Source organism: Mustela lutreola, chromosome 4 (assembly GCF_030435805.1).
Source record: "Mustela lutreola isolate mMusLut2 chromosome 4, mMusLut2.pri, whole genome shotgun sequence".
Lineage (NCBI taxonomy): Eukaryota > Metazoa > Chordata > Mammalia > Carnivora > Mustelidae > Mustela > Mustela lutreola.
In genome coordinates, this window is record NC_081293.1 from 126,895,309 (window position 1) to 126,919,177 (window position 23,869).

Below are 23,869 nucleotides of genomic sequence, written 5' to 3' on the forward strand. Positions count from 1 at the left end.
TTTTCGATCAATGATTTATGGGTTGCCTATAACAGCCAATGCTCATTATGACATGTGCCTTCCTCAGTCCCCATCACCCGGCTCTCCCGTCCCTCCACCCTGGAAAACAGTATGGAGGTTCCGCAAGATGTTAAAAGTAGAGCTGCCCTGGGTGGCTCAGTGTGTTAAAGCCTCTGCCTTCAGCTCAGGTCATGATCTCAGGCTCCTGGGATCGAGCCCCACAATGGTTCTCTGCTCAGTGGGGAGCCTGCTTCCTTCTCTCTCTCTCCGCCTGCCTCTCTGCTTACTTGTGGTCTCTCTCTGTCAAATAAATAAATAAAATCTTAAAAAAAAAGAAAAAAGTAGAGCTGCCCTGCAACCCAGCAATTGCACTACTGGGTATTTACCCCAAAGATACTGATGTAGTGAAAACAAGGGGCACATGCACCCCAGTGTTCAGAACAGCAATGTCCACAACCAAACTGTGGAAGGAGCCGAGCTGTCCTTCAACAGACAGATGGATAAAGATGTGGTCCATTTGTACAGTGGACTATTACTCAGCCATCAGAAAGGATGAATACCCATGATTTGCATCCACATGGATGGAACTGGAAGGTATTATGCTAAGTGAAATAAGTCAAGCAGAGAAAAACAATTATCATACGATTTCACTCCTAAGTGGAACTTAAGAGATAGCCTGGAGGACCATATGGGGAAGGGAGGGAAAACTGAAGGGGGGAGAAATCAGAGAGGGAGACAAACCATGAGAGACTATCGATTCTGGGAAACAAATGGAGTTGGAGCACTTTTGTGGAATTAGAGAAAAGCATTTTTGTGAAGACACTTGGTTAGTTGGTTGTGTAAGGGCCTATTTAGCCAGAGCAGGCCCCACCTCTGTGGAACTGCAGTTTTGTTGTTTATGCGGTAAAACTTAAATTGACGCTGCCCCCACCCCCAGGGAACTTACTTAAAAGCAAGTAGGGAAACCTGTTCCTGATAACAAAGCCCAAATACAAGCGTGGGTCAGGTCAGGTAGAGATAACAGAGCCCAGATGTAGGGATGAGTTGGGCGGGTGGAAACATCCAATCAGTGGGGCAGGCATTCTGTCTCCCTAGCTACCAAGGAGTGTGGGCCCCACCTTTTGGCCACCTTTTGGGCACCAATTCTGACCAAGGTGATAGGCTAGTTCAAATAGCTACTATGGGGTGAATTATATAGTTCAATTGGCCACCTGTGTGTGACCTAAGATGACTGTGCAGCTTTCTATGTGTGTTGCAATCTCATTGGCCACCTGTGTGTGGCCAGGCTCAACCACGTGTCTTTGCTCTATAAAAGTTAGTCTTTGAGGCGGGGAGGGATCACCCTCTCTGTAAGGGGCGGCCGGACCGGTTGGTTTGATTCTTGATGCTTGGTGCGAAATAAAGCTTTGCTTGACCTTCGCTTTGTATCAGTCTCGCTCCTTTGACCATGGACCCATTATTGGGGAACCCAACACTGGGGACCCACCAGTTGTACCTTTGGACAAGAAAGAAAGTGCCTTTGCTGCCCAACAAATGAAGCATGTGCAGCCTGGAGAATAGAGCAAACCCGGATTTCAGATCCACTTACACTTCTCTTAGCTGAATGTCCTTAAGCTAAATCTGTACAACCATATGGGATGGGCATGGACCCTAGGAAGGGCATCCTTGGCCTCGTACTGTAGCAGCTTATCTAGAGTTGCTTTTTCTTCCTCAACTCTCTCTCTTGAAATCTAGCTGGTTTTCCTAATTATAGGGGACCTTCTGCTGAGGTAGGTGTGCACATCAGAAGAAAATTCTAATGTTACTGCTTTCAAAGCTTGTCAGACATTTGGAGGGAAATATATAATATTTATATCTAAAATATATTATTTAAATTATATTTCTGTTTAAATGTATATTTAAATATTGTGTCATATATTTTTTTGGAAGGAATTTCTGCTTTAAACTCTTTCAGAAGACAGTTTGTATTAGGAAGTAAGCTATAAAGATAATCTTTAATTATCACAAATCGTGGCTACATTTTCTCTGAGAGGGCAGGTGTATGTCTTCTTCTGAGTAATTGGAGAATGGGGGAAAATACAGAAATACAGGTTTGTACTTTGAACAAAGAGATACAGTTTTGTTTCCCCCACTTGGCTTACAGCAAGAAGTAGGAAAAAAAAACCCTGATTATTTTTTAACGTGATTTTTTAAAAAAAAATATACACAAACAGTTGTCTTTTGATTAATTTGTAGAAGTCATTTTGCTCTAACTCCTGGACAGTTCCATCAACCATCCTTGGCTTTAGTCAAAACAAAGTCCTGACAAATTTGCTGATGTAGCTTAAAATGTTATTTGTCTATCTTGGCTTTAGCATGAATTCAAGCTTGTCTAAAGACAGAATAAAATTGTTTTTTAATATTTGTTGAGAATTAGTAAACAAGATGAGAAATTATACTCCTGTTTCTTGAATCTTTAATTATAGTGTGTAGTTATTTTAATAAACTTGTCATTATGATTAATAGAAGTTGCCAAGTAAGAAATTTGTACCTTACATTTGGCACAGAGATTAAAATGTGGAGTGTTTATTCTGGGAACAATTTGGTAGCATCTTCCCCTCCTTATTGGCCATATTCTGAGGAGTGTTGTTCTTGAAACCTCAATCCGATCCCAGATCTACATAGATCTGTTTTCCAGATTTCCAGTGAGCAGTCATGAGGAGTGTAGCTGAGTCGTGGGTATTTGTGGTAAAGGACAACTCTTGAGAACCATGGGTACAGTTTTTGGGATTGGCACCATTGTCAGGAGGAAGAGTCCATAAAGGGCTCCTTTTCCCTTACTGCAAACCTTTTGAGCAGCTCACATGTTAAATCCCTCACTGATAGAAAACTGTTCTGCTTCAGAGGTGATGGCATCGGACAAATACTGCTATGAGAAACTGAATATCGAAGGGACAGAGAAGGGTAACTGTGGGAAAGACAAAGACACGTGGATACAATGCAACAAACGGTGAGACCTAGAAGTTTGCACAGAGTTTATCCCTTCGTTAATTGCAAATATTACTTTTGGAGCCCCCAGGACCTTCCTGTTCTCAGCACCCATGGAGCCTTCTGCTGCCTACTTCGCTCCTCTTTTCCCAGCATTCCAGCTCCACCTTGCAGAAGAGTCCTGAATCTTAACACGGATGCTGACCTTTCCCCCAAGGCCCAGGTCACCCTTGCAGCTGCCTCAGGACTTTCTCACCTAGAAGGCGCCTGCTTGCATTTCAAAAACAACAGAAATTAAAGCCAGGAGACTATATACTCTATTAACTGTCTCTGACTTTACTAAGCCACCATTTTTGTCGAAGGTCCTCATATTCTCACTGTCCTTCAGTTTAGAAGCCTCGCAATGGTCCTTGACTCCACCATCCCTCTGACACGTTGTCCAGACACCAGATCACGGCCACTTGTCTTAACTGATCTCTTCATTTCCTTTCCTATTGCACTGCTGCAGTTAAGACCCATATTAATTCTTCAGCTGTTACAAAGGCCTCTTAAGAGTATCTTAAACTAGGAGTCCCTAGCATGCTGCCCTCAGAATATTCATCTGCTGAATTGTTTTGAGTTTTAGTTCTTCGTTCAAATTTCACTGGTCCCATGTACCTAATGGTAAGAAGAATGCCCAACATTTCCTGGGTACACACCGTCTTACAGTTTACATAAGCTATATTATTTAGTCTTTACGGCAGTTCTCATTTTATGGAGGAAAAACTGAGGCACAGTTCATTCATTTGACCAAGGTCATCTCGCTAGGTACAGTGGAAGCAGAAGTAGAATGTGGCAGTCTGATTTCAGGACTCTCCCTGAGCACCCTGTGGCATGTCCTGCTGTCTTGTTTAATGAACGAAATGGAACTTTAGCTTGACCCTTTATATCCTCCTCAGTTTGTCCTCAACCTTCATTTTTTTGTTTCCTTCTTCTTACTCCCAAATTCTAGCAAACCTTGTCATTCCTCACCCATGCCTTGTGTGCTCCCATCTCCATCCCACTGCGTGAGCTGCTCATTCCTCCCAAAGCACCCTCTATCCTCACTCCATCACCAGTCACCGTCCACTTGGACAACACTGTATAAATTGTTTCTGGATTTACTCTAGGAATGAATCATTTTCCTCTTCTCTGAATCCCCACAGTCTTTCGTACTACTATTATGGCCCTTGTTCCCTCCCTGCCCCTTTTTATCGTTGTTGATGTGTGCGGTTTCTCTTCTCATCTGAGTCTATTGCCTTGACCGTGTCTTTTTTCCTTTTATATCCTAAAGTACTTAGTAATTTCCATGCACATAAATGACACGTATAAAAATGTTGAATATCTCTTCTGTGTTAAGAAAGCATTTTTGTTTGCGATAGAGTCAACAAAATGATATAACCTTTAAAATTATTTTTTAAGGATGAATTAATGTATTTTTCTATGTTGATGATACATATAAGTTCTAATTTTTCTCTTTATCTTAAGCTTAATATTTTCTTATATAATCTTGCTAGCCCACTAATCATTCTTGATAAGATATTTATTAGTGTATGTTTGTTTATTATGTATATTAGTAATTAAAAATATGCTAGATATAGTGCAGTATTTAATACCACTGGAAATATTTTATATGTTAAATTTGAATTGTATGTGGTAGTTGGGGGAATAGTGGAATATATTGAAAAAGGGATCACGAGTATTTGTGACTGAGTATCTATTATATATATAAGGTTCTTTAATTCTGGGACAACAGGTTGAAGAAAGAGCTGTCTTCCAAAAGAGTACCCATCCAAAGGTCATTTATTCAGTTGTCAAATATTAAAAAAAAAAAAATTTTAGCATATCCAGTGGTCTGTTCTAGGAAGGAGATTCTGATCTAAAATAAGTCATTTTGGTGGATAATTTCCTTTAGAGAAATACCTGAACTAATGGACAGTAAAGGAAAAGCTAAAAAACAAGCACTAAAATGAGATAAGATTATTGTTCTAACTGTACATGGCTTGTCCTCTCTTTGGGGAAAAAAGCAAATAATTGGTATCTTTTAACACAGGGATGTGCTTTGTGGTTACCTTTTATGCACCAACATTGGTAATATCCCCAGGCTTGGAGAACTTGATGGTGAAATCACATCTACTTTGGTTGTGCAGCAGGGAAAGACATTAAACTGCAGGTAATCATCTCCCGCATTCTCTGGGAACATTGGTCAACTTACTTTGAGGAGTCCTGCATAGGGTTACTTTATTTTTTTCAGTTCCATGTGTGTTAGCAGGCAGGAACAGAATCTAGTCTGTGGGGGAGACCAAGTAAATCCTGACAGTAAAGGGCTGAAAAGAAGATAAGAATTAGTTGACTGTGGTTGTTAGAGTTCTGTTTAATGGGTCAGGAATATCTTGTAAGGTTTAGTTTGCATTTCACTCCTACTAAGGAAAACCAGTCAGAACTCCTGGTTAAGTCAATAGGTTAAATATACGTTATCTTCTTTTACTCCCTTCTGAAACCCCACTAAAATGACCCTAACTGGTTTTTTTTTTTAGAATTCATGTATTCACAGGGCGGTCGAGAAAGGAAGAGGAGAAAACAGCAACAAAATTTGGAAGAGTGGAGAGCGAATGGATGTGTGGCAAATGATTGTCAAAATTAAGAAAGCTGAATTCCTAAATCAGTAATGGGGAATATGGAGAGCTATCCTGGTATATAAAGTCATTTCCCCAAAGGCTCAAAAATTGGCAGCATCAGCTACTTCTGGAAGACAGAGTAGAGGATTCAGGGACAGAGAAGGGCTAAAATAAAGAAGATAGTTGAAAGTCTGCCAACAGATCACTTCCTAGCTCACCTAAACTGGGGATCCCTCACCCTCCCGTGGAAGATTTGAGCTTTACATTCTACAGATAATCAAACAGGTTTCCAAACTGAAGAACAGCTGGCAAAATTGATGTCAGGGTCGACCAGCCTCATCAATGTTCAGCCAGAAATCCCTAAAATTTCCTATCACTTACCTCATTTCTCAAATCAAATATGAGCACTTTATCAGACACGTGAAGAAAGGCTCTCACACACATAACATACATGCATACACACACATAACACAAAAAGATAAAAACAACCAGAAGAAAAGGCACCTGTTGATAAGAATAGAATGCTATTTTTTAAAACAGATGAAGAACATTCATAGAAACAAATGCTGTTGGAATTAAAAATATGGAGGTAGATATTAAACCCAGTAGTTGAAATTATCTCCCAGAAAGTAGAGCAAAAGCAGGAAAGGAGTGAAATGTAGAGAAAACCTCACCAAACTGGAATACAAAGGATAAACAGGGAAAAGAGCAGAGAAGAAATAGTCAGTGAGTGACTAGGATTGTCTACAAAGGATGGACTTGAGTTTTCACGTCGACAGGCTGACCGTGTGCAGGTTCCATGAGTGAACTCAGAGGCACATCTAAATATATCATTATGCAACATCAGAACCTTAGGACAAAGAAAAGAACCCCAAATGTTTTCAGAGAGGAGGGAGAAAAAGCATCAGGCTTGGGATCTATCAGCAGGAGCCCTGGGAACCAGCAGACGATGGAGAACCTGATTTCTGAACTAAGTTCCGTACCCAGGTGAACTATCAATAGAGTGTAAAGGGAGAAAATGGACACAATTTTAGATATGCAGATTTCCCTGCAAATGTACTCCCCTATACCCTTTTTTTCAGGAAGCTATTAGAAATTGTGCTCCACTCAAATGAAAGTGTAAGCTAAGAAAGGGAAAGGCTGGGCACATAGGAAACAAGATACCCACCATGAAGAGTCAGGGCACTCCTCCAGTGAACGGTGTGGGGAAACCCCAGACACTACAGTTCTGCACAAGATACATTAGACAGCCAGGTCAGACAGGAACAGGGTACACTCCAGATAGAAACTCCAGGAGACATTTCTGCAGGAGGAAGAACTGGTGCTCAGACACATCTTGGGGATTTGGGGATCAGCTGAGTTTGATTAATTTTGCATTAGTGAAAAATTCTTAGAAAAGTAGGCAGGAAGATAACAAACAAGAGACTTGCTAATCTGAGGGAACATGAAAAGTTGCACAGGAAAAGAAAAGGTTTAATTATGGCATGCTGTATCACAGAACTGAATAACATTTACATAGTCCTGATAGTGTGCATTTTTGTTATTGATTTGAGTATTGATTAAACCAAATTTATGATGGGAGGATAGGAGAAAGATACAAATTTTCAAACTTCATTGAGGGAAGTCAGTTGGTAGTATCTGAAATGGAAAAATAAAAAATAGTAACACAGACTCTTAATTAAAGAATTTATAAATAACAAAAGAATCAGTTAAAAGTAGAAAGTGGTTTCCTACAGGCAGGGATATATGGTGGAGGAGGGGGCTCTAAACCACTTTATTGAATTAAAAAAAAAAAGATTTATCTGTTTGACTCTTTGAAATAGATGCATGTGTCATTTTGTTAAAAATAAAGAGAAAGGATGGAGAAAGAATGCCATTGATATGGCATCATTGACTAAATTACGGTTTTACATTTTAGCTGTGTTCTGTTTTATTTATTCCTATATAGTAGTTAGGCTTGCTGTATTGAATAGTGAAGTTAATCATATAACTATTCTCAAATATAATTTTCAAATTAGCAATCTTTTGGGGAAATGTAAACACAAACCAGTTCTCATCCTTCTTCGAAACATGTTTGAAATCTTGAAACCTACCTACTTCTCAAACCAAATACTAGTAATAATGGCTTACTTGACTTGTACATGATAGCCAAGGCAAAATGATAAAGCTATTTCAATCCAGGCCTTTTTTATAATAATGCTTGAATCCTAAAATATAGCAATATCTCTGAAAGAATTAGATCAAAAGGAACAACTGGGTGGCTCAGTCGGTTAAGCCGATGCCTTGGGCTCAGGTCATGATCCCAGAGTCCTGGGATCAAGTCCTGCATATGGGGCTCCTTGCTCAGCAGGAGAGCCTGCTTCACTCTCTGCCTCTTTTGCCACTCTGCCTGCTTGTGCGCTCTCCCTGTCTCTCTCTGACAAATAAATAAACAAAATCATTAAAAAAAAAAAAAAAGAATTAGATTAAAAAATTCAATTGCTTTCTCCATTTAGAGGTTGAAATGGTTATGCTCTTGGTTTTTATTAGATAATAAATAGAAAAATAGAAAAAGTATTACTGCCCACTTTTTCGTTTAATTTAACTTGGTGTTTTTTAGTGAGAGAGAAAGAGAAAGAGCATGTGCATTCAAGCATGGGGAAGAAGCAGAAGAAGAGGAAGAGAGAGAATACCAAGTAAGCTCCACACTTAGCCCAATAGGCTCAGTCTCACCACCCTGAGGTCACAACCTGAGCTGAACTCAAGAGTCCGACACTTAACCCACTTTAATCTTTAAGCAGATTCTATCTTCTAGAAGTAGCTGATGCTGCCAGTTTTTGAGCCTTTGAGGAAATCCCCAGATTCTCAAAATGAATGTGAATTAATGGAATCCTATTTTCTTTTTGTTCTCTGTTTTTAGTGGTGGGCATGTGAAGCTCGAAGAAGATGTAGATCTTGGCTATGTGGAAGATGGGACACCTTGTGGTCCCCAAATGATGTGCTTAGAACATAGGTGTCTTCCTGTGGCTTCTTTCAACTTTAGTACTTGCTTAAGCAATAAAGAAGGCACTGTTTGTTCAGGAAATGGAGTAAGTATTCAGTACCTTGCCATGGGGAAACTCCTGTATTCACAGAAAGAGATATGACCCTAACCTGCTTATTTTGTAAAAACAGAAAACGTGCTTATCCATGTTTCTAGCTGGCATGTAAACAGTTACTTGGTCATAGTCATTAGACTGTTTCTATTGTATAATCTGTACGAGCCTGGGAATAAGAAAAAAAAGCATAATCTTCCTAATCAAATACTCCTATCATATAATGCCAGTTTTCTACAAATGATCTGGGAGAGAGATTTTAATAAACTGTAATGGGATTTTTTTAAAAGGGTGTAAAAAGGGACATTGGCCACAATATTTAATGACTGGTGTTGTCCAGATACTGAGCAATTAGAACAGATCATAAATACCTTCTGTAGCCACACCAGGTGCCTATCAGCTGAGGATAGCTCCTAGAAGTAAAAACTGAACGAGTCAGGGAAATGTTTATCACAGATGAATGGAAAGAATGGCATTGCTTAAAGGACTAAATTCTACCCTTCCAGTCACATATCTGATAGTGCAGGTCCTATATATGTAAGTTTCTAAGTTAGATAAAACGTGCTGTGATGGTGATCACAGTTTGGTCATTTTCTATTAAGACTTCTTATACTAATAAAGTCATTTTTGCCTCTGTTTCTTTTGGCATGCACTATGTTGTTTTTTGTTTGTTTGTTTGTTTTTTTACCCTAACTTGATTCTTTGCTTGAACTGGTCATATTATCCATTTGAGGTAAAGGATCCCTGTCTTGAAGTTGTGAGCCTTTCAATTCTGGTCATTCCATGCAGATCCTCCAGGGATATGCCAAGGATTTTCTTAGGGAGGTCTTACCAATTGTAACTCTTTGCCAAAGGATAGGAGTTCTTAATGGCAAGTGAAAATAGAGAAGGCATAGAGTAAGTAGTTCTGCTGCTGTAAAGAGGTCTGCTATTTCTTCTTTCTTGAATAAGTGAGGAGATGTTAAGGGGAAATGCTTTTTGGGAGGAAAAGGCAAAAACAATCAAATTACTTCTTGATCATTCATGCTATGGATAACAATGTCTTCTTCATCTAGAAAACCCATATATAACACAGAGACCAAAGTTTTGTTAGTAGAGTTTTGTTAATAAAATATTTGTTTAATGAATGAATAAAAGTGATAGACACAAGTAATTCAGGTGGCAAATGTCATCCAAATCATTTGCAGTAATTATGCATAATACAGAGACATTACATCCTATGTATTTTTAGTTCACAGTAACTCTCTCTATATGACACACATTAAAATGAGAATACAGTAGATAATGTCTAAGCACTGTACATTGTGTGGTTAAGAGTATGGGCTTGGAATCAGACGGTCTGAGTTTGAATCCCATCTCTGTTTCTTCCTGAGTAAGATTTGGCAACTTATTTAGCCTATGTGTGATTTGATTGATTCTCCTGTAAAACGAGAAGAAGAAGAGTATTGTCTGCTTTACAGGATTTTTGTGAATAATTAGTGAGTTAATACTTGTAACTTATATTTAATACTTAAAACAATGCCTGGGCATAATGAGTGTTGGATAAATGTTTTTGCTCAGACTCTCTCGCGACACAGGACACTCGTGTCACCGTCCTTGTAACTGTGTCACTGTTGTGTGACGTGGAAACAGAGAGTTGGAGGAGCCAGTTGACCTGGCTAAAATCCATTGACAAGAAGGGTAAAAGTGGCACCCACACTTGGGCCTTTTGACTTTAAACCTAAACCTTTTCTTCCTGCATATTTGCCAGTCTGCAGAGATTTACTGATCTGAAATCTACATTTTCTTAACCATATTTTATAGTTACATTTAGACATGGGTGTATGGCATAGATCAGACAGAAGATAGAAAGTGATCCAGTGACAGCCCTGCCCCCTGAACAACTTCTCTGATGTTAAACCTAACTGAATTCTCCCCTACTTCCCACTCCATTTAAAGTATAAGATCTAGGTATCGATTCTTTTTCCTGGACGTATAAGTGAAGATAGATTATTTATTTATGTATTTATTTATTTTAAAGATTTATTTATTTATTTATTTGACACAGAGAGAGAGAGAGATCACAAGTAGGCAAAGAGGCAGGCAGAGAGAGAGGAAGGGAAGCAGGCTCCCTGCTGAGCAGAGAGCCCGATGCAGGGCTTGATCCCAGGACCCTGAGATCATGACCCGAGCCGAAGGCAGCAACCCAACCCACTGAGCCACCCAGGCGCCCCGAAGATAGATTATTATCTTACCATTTTTTAAAAATTTGGTGCCATTTTATGTGAAAATTTTTCCTGACATTTTGTTTGAAGGGTTGGGGGTTTCCATGACACGGAAGTCATTCCTCTCTAGCTTGGGTTGAGTTGCTGGGGCTCTTGCTTTGTGAGACTGTCTTCTTAGACCAATCAGGCCTTCCCTCTTTTTTGTTGGATTGCTCTTTATCTTTTTTGCTTCCTAAAAGATGAATAAAATATTGGTATAAAGACCGTTTCTTTGGAAGAAACTTTTCTATTGGGTACTTGGCAAATGATTGTACTTCTGCTTAGTTTTAAAACTCTCCCTCCTATAAAATTTAAGTTAATGAAATACAAAACAATTTCATTGATTTCTTTTTAGACCGTAAATTTATTTCCCCTGAAACATTCATTACTCCCTTTGGGTCTAACGACTGATCTCTAGAAAATATTATTTTAGTTCCTTGAAAAAGAAATAAGGAAATTAGTCTTAAGAAGAAAGTACTGAGTTTTTCAGCACCATCAAATTCTAGGCATCTAATAGAAGTCAGTGCTTATATTTCACGCTTCTGTATCAGAAGGCTGACCTGTGCTCTTGATTGATTGTGGATTTCAGGTTTGCAGTAATGAACTGAAGTGTGTTTGTAACAGACACTGGGTTGGTGCCGACTGCAGCACATACTTCCCTCACAATGATGACACAAAGACTGGCATAACTCTGTCTGGCAATGGTAGGTACTTGATTTCCTGCCATTACATAGTTTTTGTACATAACAAAAGAGAACTGCTCTTTAGGTAGTTTCACTTAGATTATTTTTGTAGCTCAAATATAGTATATAGCTGGCATCCACAGTATGAAACTGGTGTTTTCCATTAAATTATAATCATGTGTAATATCAAATATAACTTAGTCTACTGATTTAGCATTATCTTTGTCCTACTGAGATTTTTCAAGTGTTCTGTTTTGGCGGGGAGTGTGACAACAAAAACTAGCATTTCTTTTCTTTTTTTGTATTTCTTTTTTTTTTTTTTTAAGATTTCATTTATTTGTTTGACAGAGAGGCAGGCAGAGAGAGGGGGGTGTAGAGGAGAAGCAGGCTCCCCGCTGAGCAGAGAGCCCAATGTGGGACTCGATCCCAGGACCCCGGCATCATGACCCAAACTGAAGGTAGCAGCTTAACCCACTGAGCTACCCAGGCACCCCACTAGCATTTCTTTTAAACAAAGAAAGTGGTCCTAAGGTTTCTTAACTGTCTGAATTTAAGGGGAGAATTTTATATTTGGGGATTGAATACTTAGAAAAAAAACAATTGAAGAGCTGGTTTATTTTTTTTTAATTTTATTTATTTATGAGAGAGAAAGATAGCAAGAGAGCTCATGAGTGGGAACAGGGAGGCAGAGGGAGAGGGAGAAGCAGGCTCCCCACTGAGCAGGGAGCCTGACCCAGAACTGGATGCCAGGACCCCGGGATTATGACCTGAGCTGAAGGCAGATACTTAACTGACTGAGCCACCCAGGTGCCTCTGAAGAATTGATTTTTAAATATGTTGTTGGCTTTAATATTTTTAATTACAGAATCTCATGTCTGTTCAACCCCAGTTCTATAGCCTGTACTGTAGGTAATTCTAGAAGTAGTAACCTTGGCCGGGGTGCCTGGAGCGGGATTAAGGACATAGATCATAAACAACAGATGCAGAATAAAAGCTAGAGTGGCCCAAATGGAGAAGCAGAGATTAAATGCAAATGGTCATAAGAACACATGGCCTGGAGGTAGATGCCCCCTATTTAAACTGTTTTATCCTTTTTCATGATTGAGTATTCTACACTGATTAATGCTCAAACCCTGAAGTCCATTCACCTCCCTGTTCATTGTGATGTCTAGACAGGTTAAAAATCTTAGCCACGGTGACCTTAGCAAGGAAGGTCAAAGAATGATGAAGATTCTGGGGTCCTCAGTCTCAGCACGGGCAGTCTGGAGCTGCTTTTAGCAGTTAATGCAGAGATGAGGCTATTCAGGTCTGTGGATTTGAGTGACTTGTCAGAAGTCATAGCATTACATAGAAATAACCAGGCTAAGCATCCGAGTTTATTGATCCCTGTTAAAATTGTTGGAAGAAAAAGAAGAAAAGACAAATATGCTAGGCCTTAGAGTAGCAAAACCGCTGTGCCCCAGGGGGTCCTCGGGGATCTGCGTCCCCCCATCCCACAGAGGATGTGTGCGGGGTGGGCTCTGCCGGCTTCCTCAGATGCCCTGCTGTAGGACACAACTTACCGAGGGCTCCCAGACAGGCAGGCTGACACCTCTGTCATGGGGATTTGCAGTCTGTCCCAGTTGCCTGGGAAGATGGACTGTTGATATCCAGAAGGATGTTTCGGGAATGCAGCGGCCGACAGAGATCTGAGCTGCTCTGAGTGAAACAGATCTGGGTGACTTAAGAATCTGGTATAAATCATGATCAGCAAAGCAGCTAGGCCTCTGATCTGTCTTTTCTGCTCCTGGGCCCGCCATTGAATTTCTTGACAAAGCCTTCGACTTACCAGGCCACTCACACTGCCCTGATTCCCCTAAGGATTCCATCTCTGCCTTTCTACAGCAGATGCTGACACAGCACTGCCATTACGGAGTCCAGAGCTCCTGCCTTGCCTTGGCCCTCTGCTGGTCTGCTGCCACCTGGCCTTCATGCCCAACCAGCCCCAGTCTCCTGCTCACCACAAGCTCTCTTTTCCTTTGGTTTTCCTTCCTATTTTCCTTCTCGAGGATGCCACAGCCACCGTTATGAAGACTGGGAACTACAAGCCCAGTGCTGTTATTATCTATCATCTGAGCACTGAGTGAATAAATCCATAGACACATTTTCCTTCTCAAGGAACTTATATTTGAGAGACAAAATACCATACATACAACTGAGAGTGATAAGGACCTTACATTAGTTGTCAGGATGGACTGAGACAGACAGTCACATTTCTGGAATTCTGAGCAAGACGTCAGGGTCAAAATGAAATGGATTTCTACAAGTTGCTATTCCCAGTGTACTAGGACAACATAGTAGGGTCACCTCTGTTTTTATTTTTTACTCTTCCTTCTTGAAGTTCAGGGACCTCATCTTATTTTTCAGAAAATTACATGGGAAATTAAACAGTGCAAAATGTACTGGGACAAGAATGAAAAGGGAATATAGACAAAGAATTATGTAAACAAATAATTGATGTGGATAGCTAAGTAATGGTTTGGTTTTTCATCCTTTTATTTTATTTATAATAAAATCTTTAAAATAAAGATTTTATTTATTTATTTGACAGAGAGAGATCAGGAGTAGGCCGAAAGGCAGGCAGGGGGGGGGAAGCAGGCTCCCCTCCAAGCAGGGAAGCCCGACGTAGGGCTCAATCTCAGGACCCTGAGATCACAACCTGGGCCGAAGGCAGAGGCCTAACCCACTGAGTCACCCAGGCACCTGATTTTTTGTCCTTTTAAAAGAACACCCACTTTTGGGGTGCCAGGGTAGTTCAGTGGGTTAAAGCCTCTGCCTTTGGCTTGGGTTGATCTCAGGGTCTTGGAAACGAACCCTTCATCAGGCTCTCTGCTCAATGGGGAGCCTGCTTCCCTATCTCTCTCTGCCTGCCTCTCTGCCTACTTGTGATCTCTCTCTCTCTATCAAATAAATAATTAAAATCTTAAAAAAAAAAACACCCACTTTTTTACTTCACAGTAGGTACAGATATCAAATCATTATGCTGTGCACATGAAACAAATACAACCTTATGTCAACAGTAGCTCAAAAAAATTAAATTTAAAAAGTACTCTCTAAAATTAAGACTTAAAGAGGAAAAAATACCTACTTTGTAAAACAAATAATTTTGTTAATGTGGAGATTACAAATATGGAGAGTAAAGTTCCTGAAAGAATTTTTATATCAAGGGGTGCCTGGGTGGCTCAGTGGTTAAGCATCTCCCTTTGGCTCAGGTCATGATGGTCCTGGGATCCAGCCCCATATCAGATTCCCACCCTAGCAGGAAGCCTGGGTCTCCCTCTCCCACTCCCCCTGCTTGTTTTCCTTCTTTCACTGTCTCTCTCTCTGTCAAATAAATAAATAAAATCTTTAAAAAAAAAAAAAGAATTTTATATCAGAATTTCCTTTATATACACTGATCTTCATTGTTTTCTTTTTCCTCTGTAGGTGTTGCTGGTACCAATATCATAATAGGCATAATCGCTGGTACCATCTTAGTGCTGGCCCTCATATTAGGAATAACTGCATGGGGTTATAAGTAAGTAGATTGTCTCAGCATTGCTACTATCAAAATAGACTTTAAAACATTTTGCTTAGATGAATTAACCTCGTAGGAAGTTTTGTATCATTGGATAAATATACCTGCGATGAAAATCAGTCTGGTTCCACAGGCAATCAGTGAATAGCCTTGGCATGATTAGAGGCGATCATAATTTATTACGTTTTTAGACTTTGGATAACTCCCTTCTTGTTCTAAGAATAGAGAATACTGTTTCAAAACCATTATGTGAAGTAAAGTCAATGGAAATCGTGTCTTGTGTGAAGGCTGTGTTGGTTTGCTGTTTAGTGACACAGGCTCTCTTGACTTAAACCCATACCCAGAGATCTAGGCAGGATGGTCCCATAGGGCGTATAACGCTTTAGTCACAACAGCAGTGATGACATCAGTATCAACAAGCACAGCAGTGGCAGCTCCGTGACTGGGTACGTCCTGTGGCCTGGCCTCGTGCCAGAGACAGAACCTTCATATCTTCTTACCCAGTATGAAGGAGGCCTTATTATTTGTTAACTATTGGGTGTTTGTTCATGGAGAAAAAACTATTCAGAGACTTCATTTGTTCACCTTAAGAGTCAGCCTGAAGTTGCAACTTGTAATATGTAATTCTTTTTTTTAATTAACATTTTAATGTATTATTTGCCCCAAGTGCACTTGTCTGTGAATCGTCAGGCTATAATATGTAATTCTTAAGCTTCAAGTTCAACTAGAAGTTTTGGGTTCTTATTTATAAACTTTAAAAAGTTACAAGTTATACAGCTTTTGAATACTGAATCCCCTTGCGCATTTAGCTAAGTAGATGACTTTAAAGTACTTCAGTCTTATGATGTAAAAAATTTCCTTAGCATTCAAGTAAGTTACTTAAGTTTAATAACTTGAAGCTTAAATATGGCGAACCTTAAGTTCTGTTTGATTTCAACTTAAAAGCATCGTTCTCCTGATCTGATGATGATGTTTTAGTACCCTGACTTGAAAGGTCTACAGTGTTTTCTGGGCATTCTGGCTGTTACCCCATTTTATAATATATCCCCACCCATACGTTTGGCTTACTTCACTGAAAGATTGGGAATTAGAATATTTTAGGATTCAAAGTACCTCAAAACTTTCAACAGACTAGGCACTATGAAATTATGTGCAATTATTATTATTATTATTACCTGACATGGTCTTAAACTAACTCCATTGAAGGAAATCTCTTTAAAAGTATATGTGGCTGTTGCTTGTTGTGAAGTCAAAACCATGAAAGAGTTTCTTTGGCAGAAAAGAGAGCAATAAGTTTACTGCCAGGATGTACTTTGTATGCTAAAAGCATTAAAATATATGGGGGCATTTGTGGACGGCTATTTATTACCAAGTAACATGGACAGCATAGACAGACAGGAAAGTTTAGCATAACATGGTAACTACCACATTGAACAACAAAGGAGGGCACAGCACAGTAGGAAAGCTCTGCCTGGATTAAATGAGTACCTAGTCCTGTACCAGCTCATAGATGCTCAATACCTATGGGCCTCTTTGATGTGCAGGCCATCACTGCATACTTCTATTTACATGGGCTGATTTCATCATAACATTTGGAGTTATAATTACATGTCTTAAAGGAAGGCTTTTCTGTGTATTTATCATTTGACCTCCCCTCACACTTCAGGTGAATTACATCGTGGAGTTACACTATTTCCTCCACTTCTCTGATTCAAGACCTAGGTGGTAATTGCCATCACAAGCTTTGAGCTTTTGAGGTAGCTCAGTGGTTTCACTGGTTATGTGGAAAGGGGAAGGTAAAATTATTGGTTCTATTATGTGTGATCTCCTGCCACCTACTGACACAAATTGGTATTTCATGGTTTTGCAGTCTTGGAAAAAATTACTTGCAGAAAACATGAAATCTAAACTTTTACTTCTCTTGCTAATGGAATTACCTGTATCCATTTGTTTTAATGGTTAGAATTAAAGTACTTCGTTCTCTATGTAATTTCTTATTTTATGAAATTCTTTTGAGATTTCACTGCTTTTTTCATTTCTGAATATATGTATTTTGCATATTCACTAAGGAAAAAAGACAAATTTATTCATACTGCAGTATCCTCTTCATAAATAATTTGAACCTGAATGATTAAAGTTTTAGTACTACTAAAATTATTCACAGTATGTTTAAGAATAGAATGAGAATGTAGAAATTTTAATACAGGAATTAAATCCGTGAAATTAATATTCTATTTGAAATTCAAAAATGGATTTTGGACCTGAAAACTCATTTCCTCATTAATGCTTCCAGTTAAACTTTCTACCCCTTCTCCAAGCCTTGGAGTGAGGGAATGACAAGAATAGGTCCTGAGGAATACAATACTTATTTGGAATCGCTGGACCACTAGGGAATCGGATGGAGGGAATAAAAAGTAAAACATACTGAATAGGAAGATCCCTCTCCTATTAAATGGTGGATCCCTGAACCACCCCCCCAACCAATCCAACAGTTTGAACTATGAAAAATATAAGTAACAAATTGGCACTTCTGCTCTCATGAGCTCATTATTAAACCAAGATACTTACAGGGTGCATGGAATAGATAGGCAGATGAAGGTGCTACAAACAAAATTGACATGGAAACATTACCCTTGATCTGGGAAGGTAGGAACCCACTACTCAATTGCTTGACCTTTCTAACATATCTTCAAAATACTAACAGTTAATTAGGTCATGATAAGAAAGTTAAAAGTTAAGTCTTTTGAATTGTTAAGTTAAAAGTCACTGGTGCCTTATAGAACACATTTTGTTTAATATTGGTTTGTTTTAAAATTCATATTTGTTTTAGTGTATGCCCAAATGAAAAACTTTGGGCATACAAACTAAACTTTGAACAAAGCATTTCCAGTGTAAGGTTTTAGTAAGTCGTGATCACTTAGAAGGTCCCTAACAGCTGTGAATTAACTCACTCTAATATATCCTACATGATGAAATAAGATGTTCCCGTGTCCAGTCATATTTTCCCATTTGAAATTCTTAGGAATAGCCTTAGTTCTGGATATATATTCCAGAAGGAAAAAATTATGATTTTTATTTCTGTGAAAGTGGTTAATTTATATAAATAACTTGAATAAGATTGACTTTAGAGTGTTACTAACTACATGTTTAATATGGTACAGTTAATATTGCAAAAGCAGGTATTCTTTCATGACTGAAACTTATTTATGCTGTTAAAAATAGTTACTTGAACAAATTGTCACTAAGCCTTTGGTGTCTCTTTTAAAGATGAAGGAGAGAGAGAGAGTTTGTGTGTGTGTGTGTGTGTGTGTGTGTGTGAGAGAGAGAGAGAGAGACAGACAGAGAGAGAGAGACTGTATTCCTCATTTTAATTTTGCAATTCAAAACTCCGCTAGTGGAGACCTTTCAATGAATGCTAGAACTTTCATGTTCATTGCTCTCTCTGAATATACTTCATAGGTAACTAATTCTTCTCTTTCCTTTTCTTCTTGTCCATGAAAAGAAATTATCGAGAACAGAGGTATGTGATGAGAATAAGCTGAACACATAACTGAAAGTTTTAAATACTGTTAGCATCCTTGCAGTTCATACATGCAGTTATAAATTATGTTGACTTTGTTTCTGTGATCATTGAGCAGTCTTGTTTTTCATGACCTTGAGACTATAATTTTAATAATGGTGCTGTGGAATGTATTATTTTAAAATACATGTATTATCATTTAATTTTAATGGTTCTTTCATCCAACAGTACCATAATAATAGAAGTTACTTATGCTACTATTATAGTAATATATATGGAAATGAATTTTTTCCATCTAAAACAAACTTCCTCTGTGTTAAGGAATCACCTGTGTTTATATTAGTTAATTGGCTTTTCTTCATCTTTTTAGCAATCTTACTGCCTAGTACTTTTTGAAGGAATTTTTTTTGTTGTTGTTACTATTGTTAACTTCCATTCATAAATGATAAAATTTATATGGACACAGTGTTAGGATCAGGAGAATGTCCTAGTATTGTTTACCTCTGCATGAGAAAATATTTTTGTTCTGATTACATAATTGTGTAGGTAAAGAAATAATTTGCATTATTAGAATCTCAGAGTGTCTATTGTAAAGCCCATAAAGTCAGACACCCTGTTCATCATAACCTGAAAATCTATGTTTAACTAACAGCATAAAAAGAGATACAGAGCATTCATGTGCTTTTATAAAAATGCTTATTTTTTCTAAATCTAAATTAGCTCATTTTGAGATGTCGCCTTCACTTTTCACATTCCAAAAATTATTAATGCTTTTAGCTATTGATACTAAAAATTTTAAATATCCTGGAAGACCAGGTCTTGTGCATCATATAGCACTAGGTTAGTACTCAAGATTATCTGTACAGATTCATACTTACTTCACTGTCCCCACTGTTCCATTAAATGTCAGGCAGATTAGGAATAAGATGTAATAAACATGATACACGTTTTCGGGCCCCAGCCAGCCAGCTTTCATTTTTTCACAAATTAAAATTTTGAACTTTACTTTTCTGTTTCATCCCATGTTGTAATTTAAAATTCTTGTTAGACTTTAGCCATAAGTATCTACAGTCTCTATAAACGTGCTCATAGTGGACCAACTAAGATCCTGATCAGTTAGCATGGATATTAGGAAAGATTCACACGGGCCTGGGATAGCTAACTAACTCGTTATTAATGGGAAAAGTAAACCTGATTCAAAATGAACTAAGTCTTAAAAACAACTAGATTTCTTTTTGACATGTTTAAAACTCTTGTGTCCAGAATCACTGGAAAAGATCTGGACTTGGTTAAGCTTTCTCTTAGATAGAGTTGGATCAGTCATATCAGAAATCTAAGTTTGGTGGCTTTCTCCAATGGAAAATAAAATTAGGCTAATAAGATCAAATACTGATGACCCAGCCTCATTTCTGTAGTGGCTAAGGCTACAAGGTGATTTAATATGGCTGACATATAAAAATGAAAGTAAAATGTCACAAATATAAGCAACATAAGCAAACCTGAAGCAGTGCTCTAAGACACATTCTCACCTGGAGTACAACCCAGAATAAAGGATTATACACCACACTACAAAAAATTGTTAATATGCAAAACTGTGTACCAACTTCTTATTCTGACTCAGAATCTGCCTAGGTTACAGTTGAGAACTTTTTTGCATTAAGAGTTTCCTTTATTTGTCTGATATAATTTCATGCCTCCTGGCATTACCGACTCATCATTTCATCAATCTGGTTACTGTTTTGGAATCTAGTCTATATTTTGAGAGCGGTCACATCTTTGACAAATTTATTTTATGTATTTTGATATATTTTATTGCAATATTTATTTAGTTTTGTCCTGTCCATAGCTAATGAGTCTTAGACTTGTAGAATAATTCTCAAAATGAAGAAGTAGCAAATAATGGACTTTAGGTGAGCAAGTCATAAATGTATAAATATCTTCTGAAGGATTTTCCTTTTTGAGAATATATGTCAGTGGTAGTAGAGTAGTTGAAAAGGCCACATGGACCAAAGCATGCATTAAGAAATGCGTAGTCTTATAAAAATATATTCGATGTTCAGAAGGATGTGTTCAGTTTCAAAGGATGCTAGGAAATAAAAGTAAGAATTTTGAGTTGTCTTTATCTTTAAATTTAAAGGTTTTCCTTTGAGGTTCCATGGTGGGAGGACCAAGTGACAAGGAATCAGAAATTCACTTTGTAGGATGTGATTTCTTGGGAAATCACTTAAATTTTCCATGACTTTAAAATCAGATAAAGTTCTGTGTAATATGTAAAGCATCATAGTAAGGGAAGTTCCTAATACGTGGTCTCTGAAGACTGCGTTTCTCTGATATTCAAATGGAGGACGTGAATGTGGTCGTCCTCACAGAGCAAGGCAGCATCCGTCCACGGGAATGAGGCCCACACTTACTGGTCGACCTGGTGCAAGTATTGGCAAACATAAAGGTTTGCTCTGACACTAAATGTGAGACCATATTAAACATATAGCCAGTTATCAGATTCTTATTAATGATATAATATCTCAGAAATGCCATTAGGCATAACTTTCAAATTACTGGAGAAGTCAGGCAAGCAATTCTGTGAAGGAACTTGGTAACCTGGCATGATAGATTTAATTGCAAGTCTGACAAAAAGACAAGAAACCAACCTTTTTTTTCTTTTTGTTTATAAACTGCTTAATAAAACAGGAGCCCCATTCTGGACACAGTAGAGGCAGAACCCCATGCACGAATGGTATTATTTTAAATCTGCCAGTGTTACCTTATGAAGGGTAGAACCGTGTAACCGAGGAACCATGGAGAGTTCTTTTACACAACATTGTTGGAAGGATGGCTAAAGATCTTTTTCTTTAAAATCTTCAGGGAAGAAGACTTCCATATTATTTTCAGTTGATGCTATTATAATTGTTTTAGGACATAGCAGCTGTTTACTCTGTGGGTTTGTTTTTTTAAGATTTTATTTATTTATTTACTTATTTTTTATAAACATATAATATATTTTTATTCCCAGGGGTATCACCAGGTTTACACACTTCACAGCACTCATCATAGCACACACCCTCCCCATTGAGATTTTATTTTTAAGCAATCTCTACACTCCGTTACGGTTCTCTAACTCAGAACCCTGAAATCAAGAGTCTCACACTCCACCAAATGAGCCTGCCAGGCGCCCCAGCAACTGTATACTTTGTAACAAGAATTCTGTTTGAGCTTTAGTTTTCAGGCAGGTTTGCAAGTAGAATAGATCAAGCAAACATTCATTTGAACTTGGATTTATAAAACATTCACCTTATTCAGCTGAAATAGTCTCTTCCTTTGTCTGAAATGAGCACACATCATTATGATTAATGTGAAATAAAATAAATAATTAGGTCATATCTTTCTGATCTGTACTTTAAACAGAAACCCCCTTCCCCATTTCTTTTCTTTCTCACCTGTTTTAGCCAGTTTATCTCCTGCATGTGAACCTCCCTACCTCCTTTTTTTCAAGCCTATCTCAGTTTGTTTTTATATTATTATTATTTAAGTGATACGCATCTGTCAGTATGACTTGGTACACATTATACAATATTTCTTAAAACAGTAAAGTAATAATTCTAATATCAGACAGCCCAGACGCAAACAAAAGCATTGGAGAAATGCCTCCTTCAGCATTAAGGTTAGGACTTAATTTTTTTTCATTGCATTCTCATTTTGAGTCTTTGTAAAGATCAAAGTTAAATATTATGGTTCAGTGGACCCTTTAAGGAAAGACCAGACTGCCCCTCATAACAGGGGTCCTTTCTGAGGAAAAAGAATTTAGTTAGATAAGCTTTTGTTTTAGTCATTATTTATTTTTTAAAAAATCATGTGCATATCTGTAATATTTACATATAATATGGGACATATGAATTAATTATCCCATGACAAAACTTGGCGCTAGTCAGGCCACCTAATGTAGTAATCACTTTATGATTCAAAACTCCATGAGACCAGCAAAATTGAAGAAGAAAGCCATAAAGGCTAGAAAAATAAATTTAATTCAAAAAATTTAAGGAATTATTTAGTTAATCATTTATGATCTTATGTAACAAATGATGAAATGTTATTTTATTGATCATGGGGACCTGATATTCTCTATCTTCACTAAAGGTTAAACAAGAAGAGATAAATTTGTTGTAGTCTGCAATGGATATTAAAAAAAGGAGAAATTTCTCGATAGTGAAGAATGTTAAATATTATTCTTAAGAGATCTTTCACAAAATTCTTACTCTGTCATTAACATTGTTAACATTGTTATTCATTTACTGTGTGAAGAAATATGCATTACACACATTCCTTATGGGATTTTAAGGGGAATCCAGAGTCTTTTCTGTGTTTTAGAGTCTTCCTAATAGAAATAGCTAAGAATCGAATCTGCCCATCACAATAAAAATAAGGCCATGCCCCAGAAGTTCATTGAACTTAAACTCCCTTCTAACCCTTTGACTGAAGCCCACAGTTTATGATATATTTGGCGTTTACAATTTTGTTTCACACCTTTTGTGTGAAAGGTGACCATTCACTGCAGAGAAATTACACTGAAGGAGTGGTATGATGGGGAGACTTTAAAAAAACCAAACCAACAACAGAACTAGGCCCCTCTGTCAGGAGAGGTAGTCCATTGAAGTCTGCAGCATCAGCCAAGGGAGCTCCTGGTAAATTCCTGAATGCCAGAACCATGTCGTGAAAAGATAATTTGGGCGATAGATTAATGGTCAGATGTAGTTGGAATTTGTCTTTATTTTATTTGAATTTAGTGAGGCACATCTTATCAGCTTATACAGAGTATTACTAAAGGTAATGATGAGAAAAAGGATTTGTTAGCCATAAAGATTATTATTGGAAATTGATGTTGATGGGATATTCTCTGGCATTCATTTATAAATATTAATATTTATTTCCACCCTGAGGTGACATACAGAACTCTGAGTTTCTTGAGATCATTTTTTTTTTTCAAGCATGACAGAACATTTTACTCATAGGAGACAAGGCAGAAAATGTGATTCCAGAGATTAAAGATCTCTTGCATAACAATATGTCCTGTATTATTAACACTGTGAATATGGAGAAATTGTATTATTTCTCTAGAAAATTAATGTTTCATAATATACTGTGAAAAAGAAAAAAATTACAGTTATGAGCTGAAGCCATTTAAAGCGTTAAAAATAT

At 37.8% G+C, this 23,869-nt stretch overlaps 1 protein-coding gene across 16 annotated transcripts in view; it reads left to right on the plus strand.

The window, feature by feature from the left end:
• Positions 1-23,869, plus strand: part of ADAM22 (ADAM metallopeptidase domain 22) — a 221,715-nt gene that overhangs the window by 178,859 nt on the left and 18,987 nt on the right. For 14 of the 16 annotated variants that reach the window (XM_059171028.1, XM_059171030.1, XM_059171033.1 and 11 more), the window contains exons 21-26: positions 2,884-2,989; positions 5,039-5,158; positions 8,503-8,671; positions 11,510-11,624; positions 15,069-15,159; positions 18,662-18,679. In XM_059171028.1, coding sequence (XP_059027011.1) covers positions 2,884-2,989; positions 5,039-5,158; positions 8,503-8,671; positions 11,510-11,624; positions 15,069-15,159; positions 18,662-18,679 — 619 coding nt within the window. The remainder of the gene's footprint in view (positions 1-2,883; positions 2,990-5,038; positions 5,159-8,502; positions 8,672-11,509; positions 11,625-15,068; positions 15,160-18,661; positions 18,680-23,869) is intronic. The other 2 variants (XM_059171036.1, XM_059171044.1) reach the window with 1 other exon arrangement.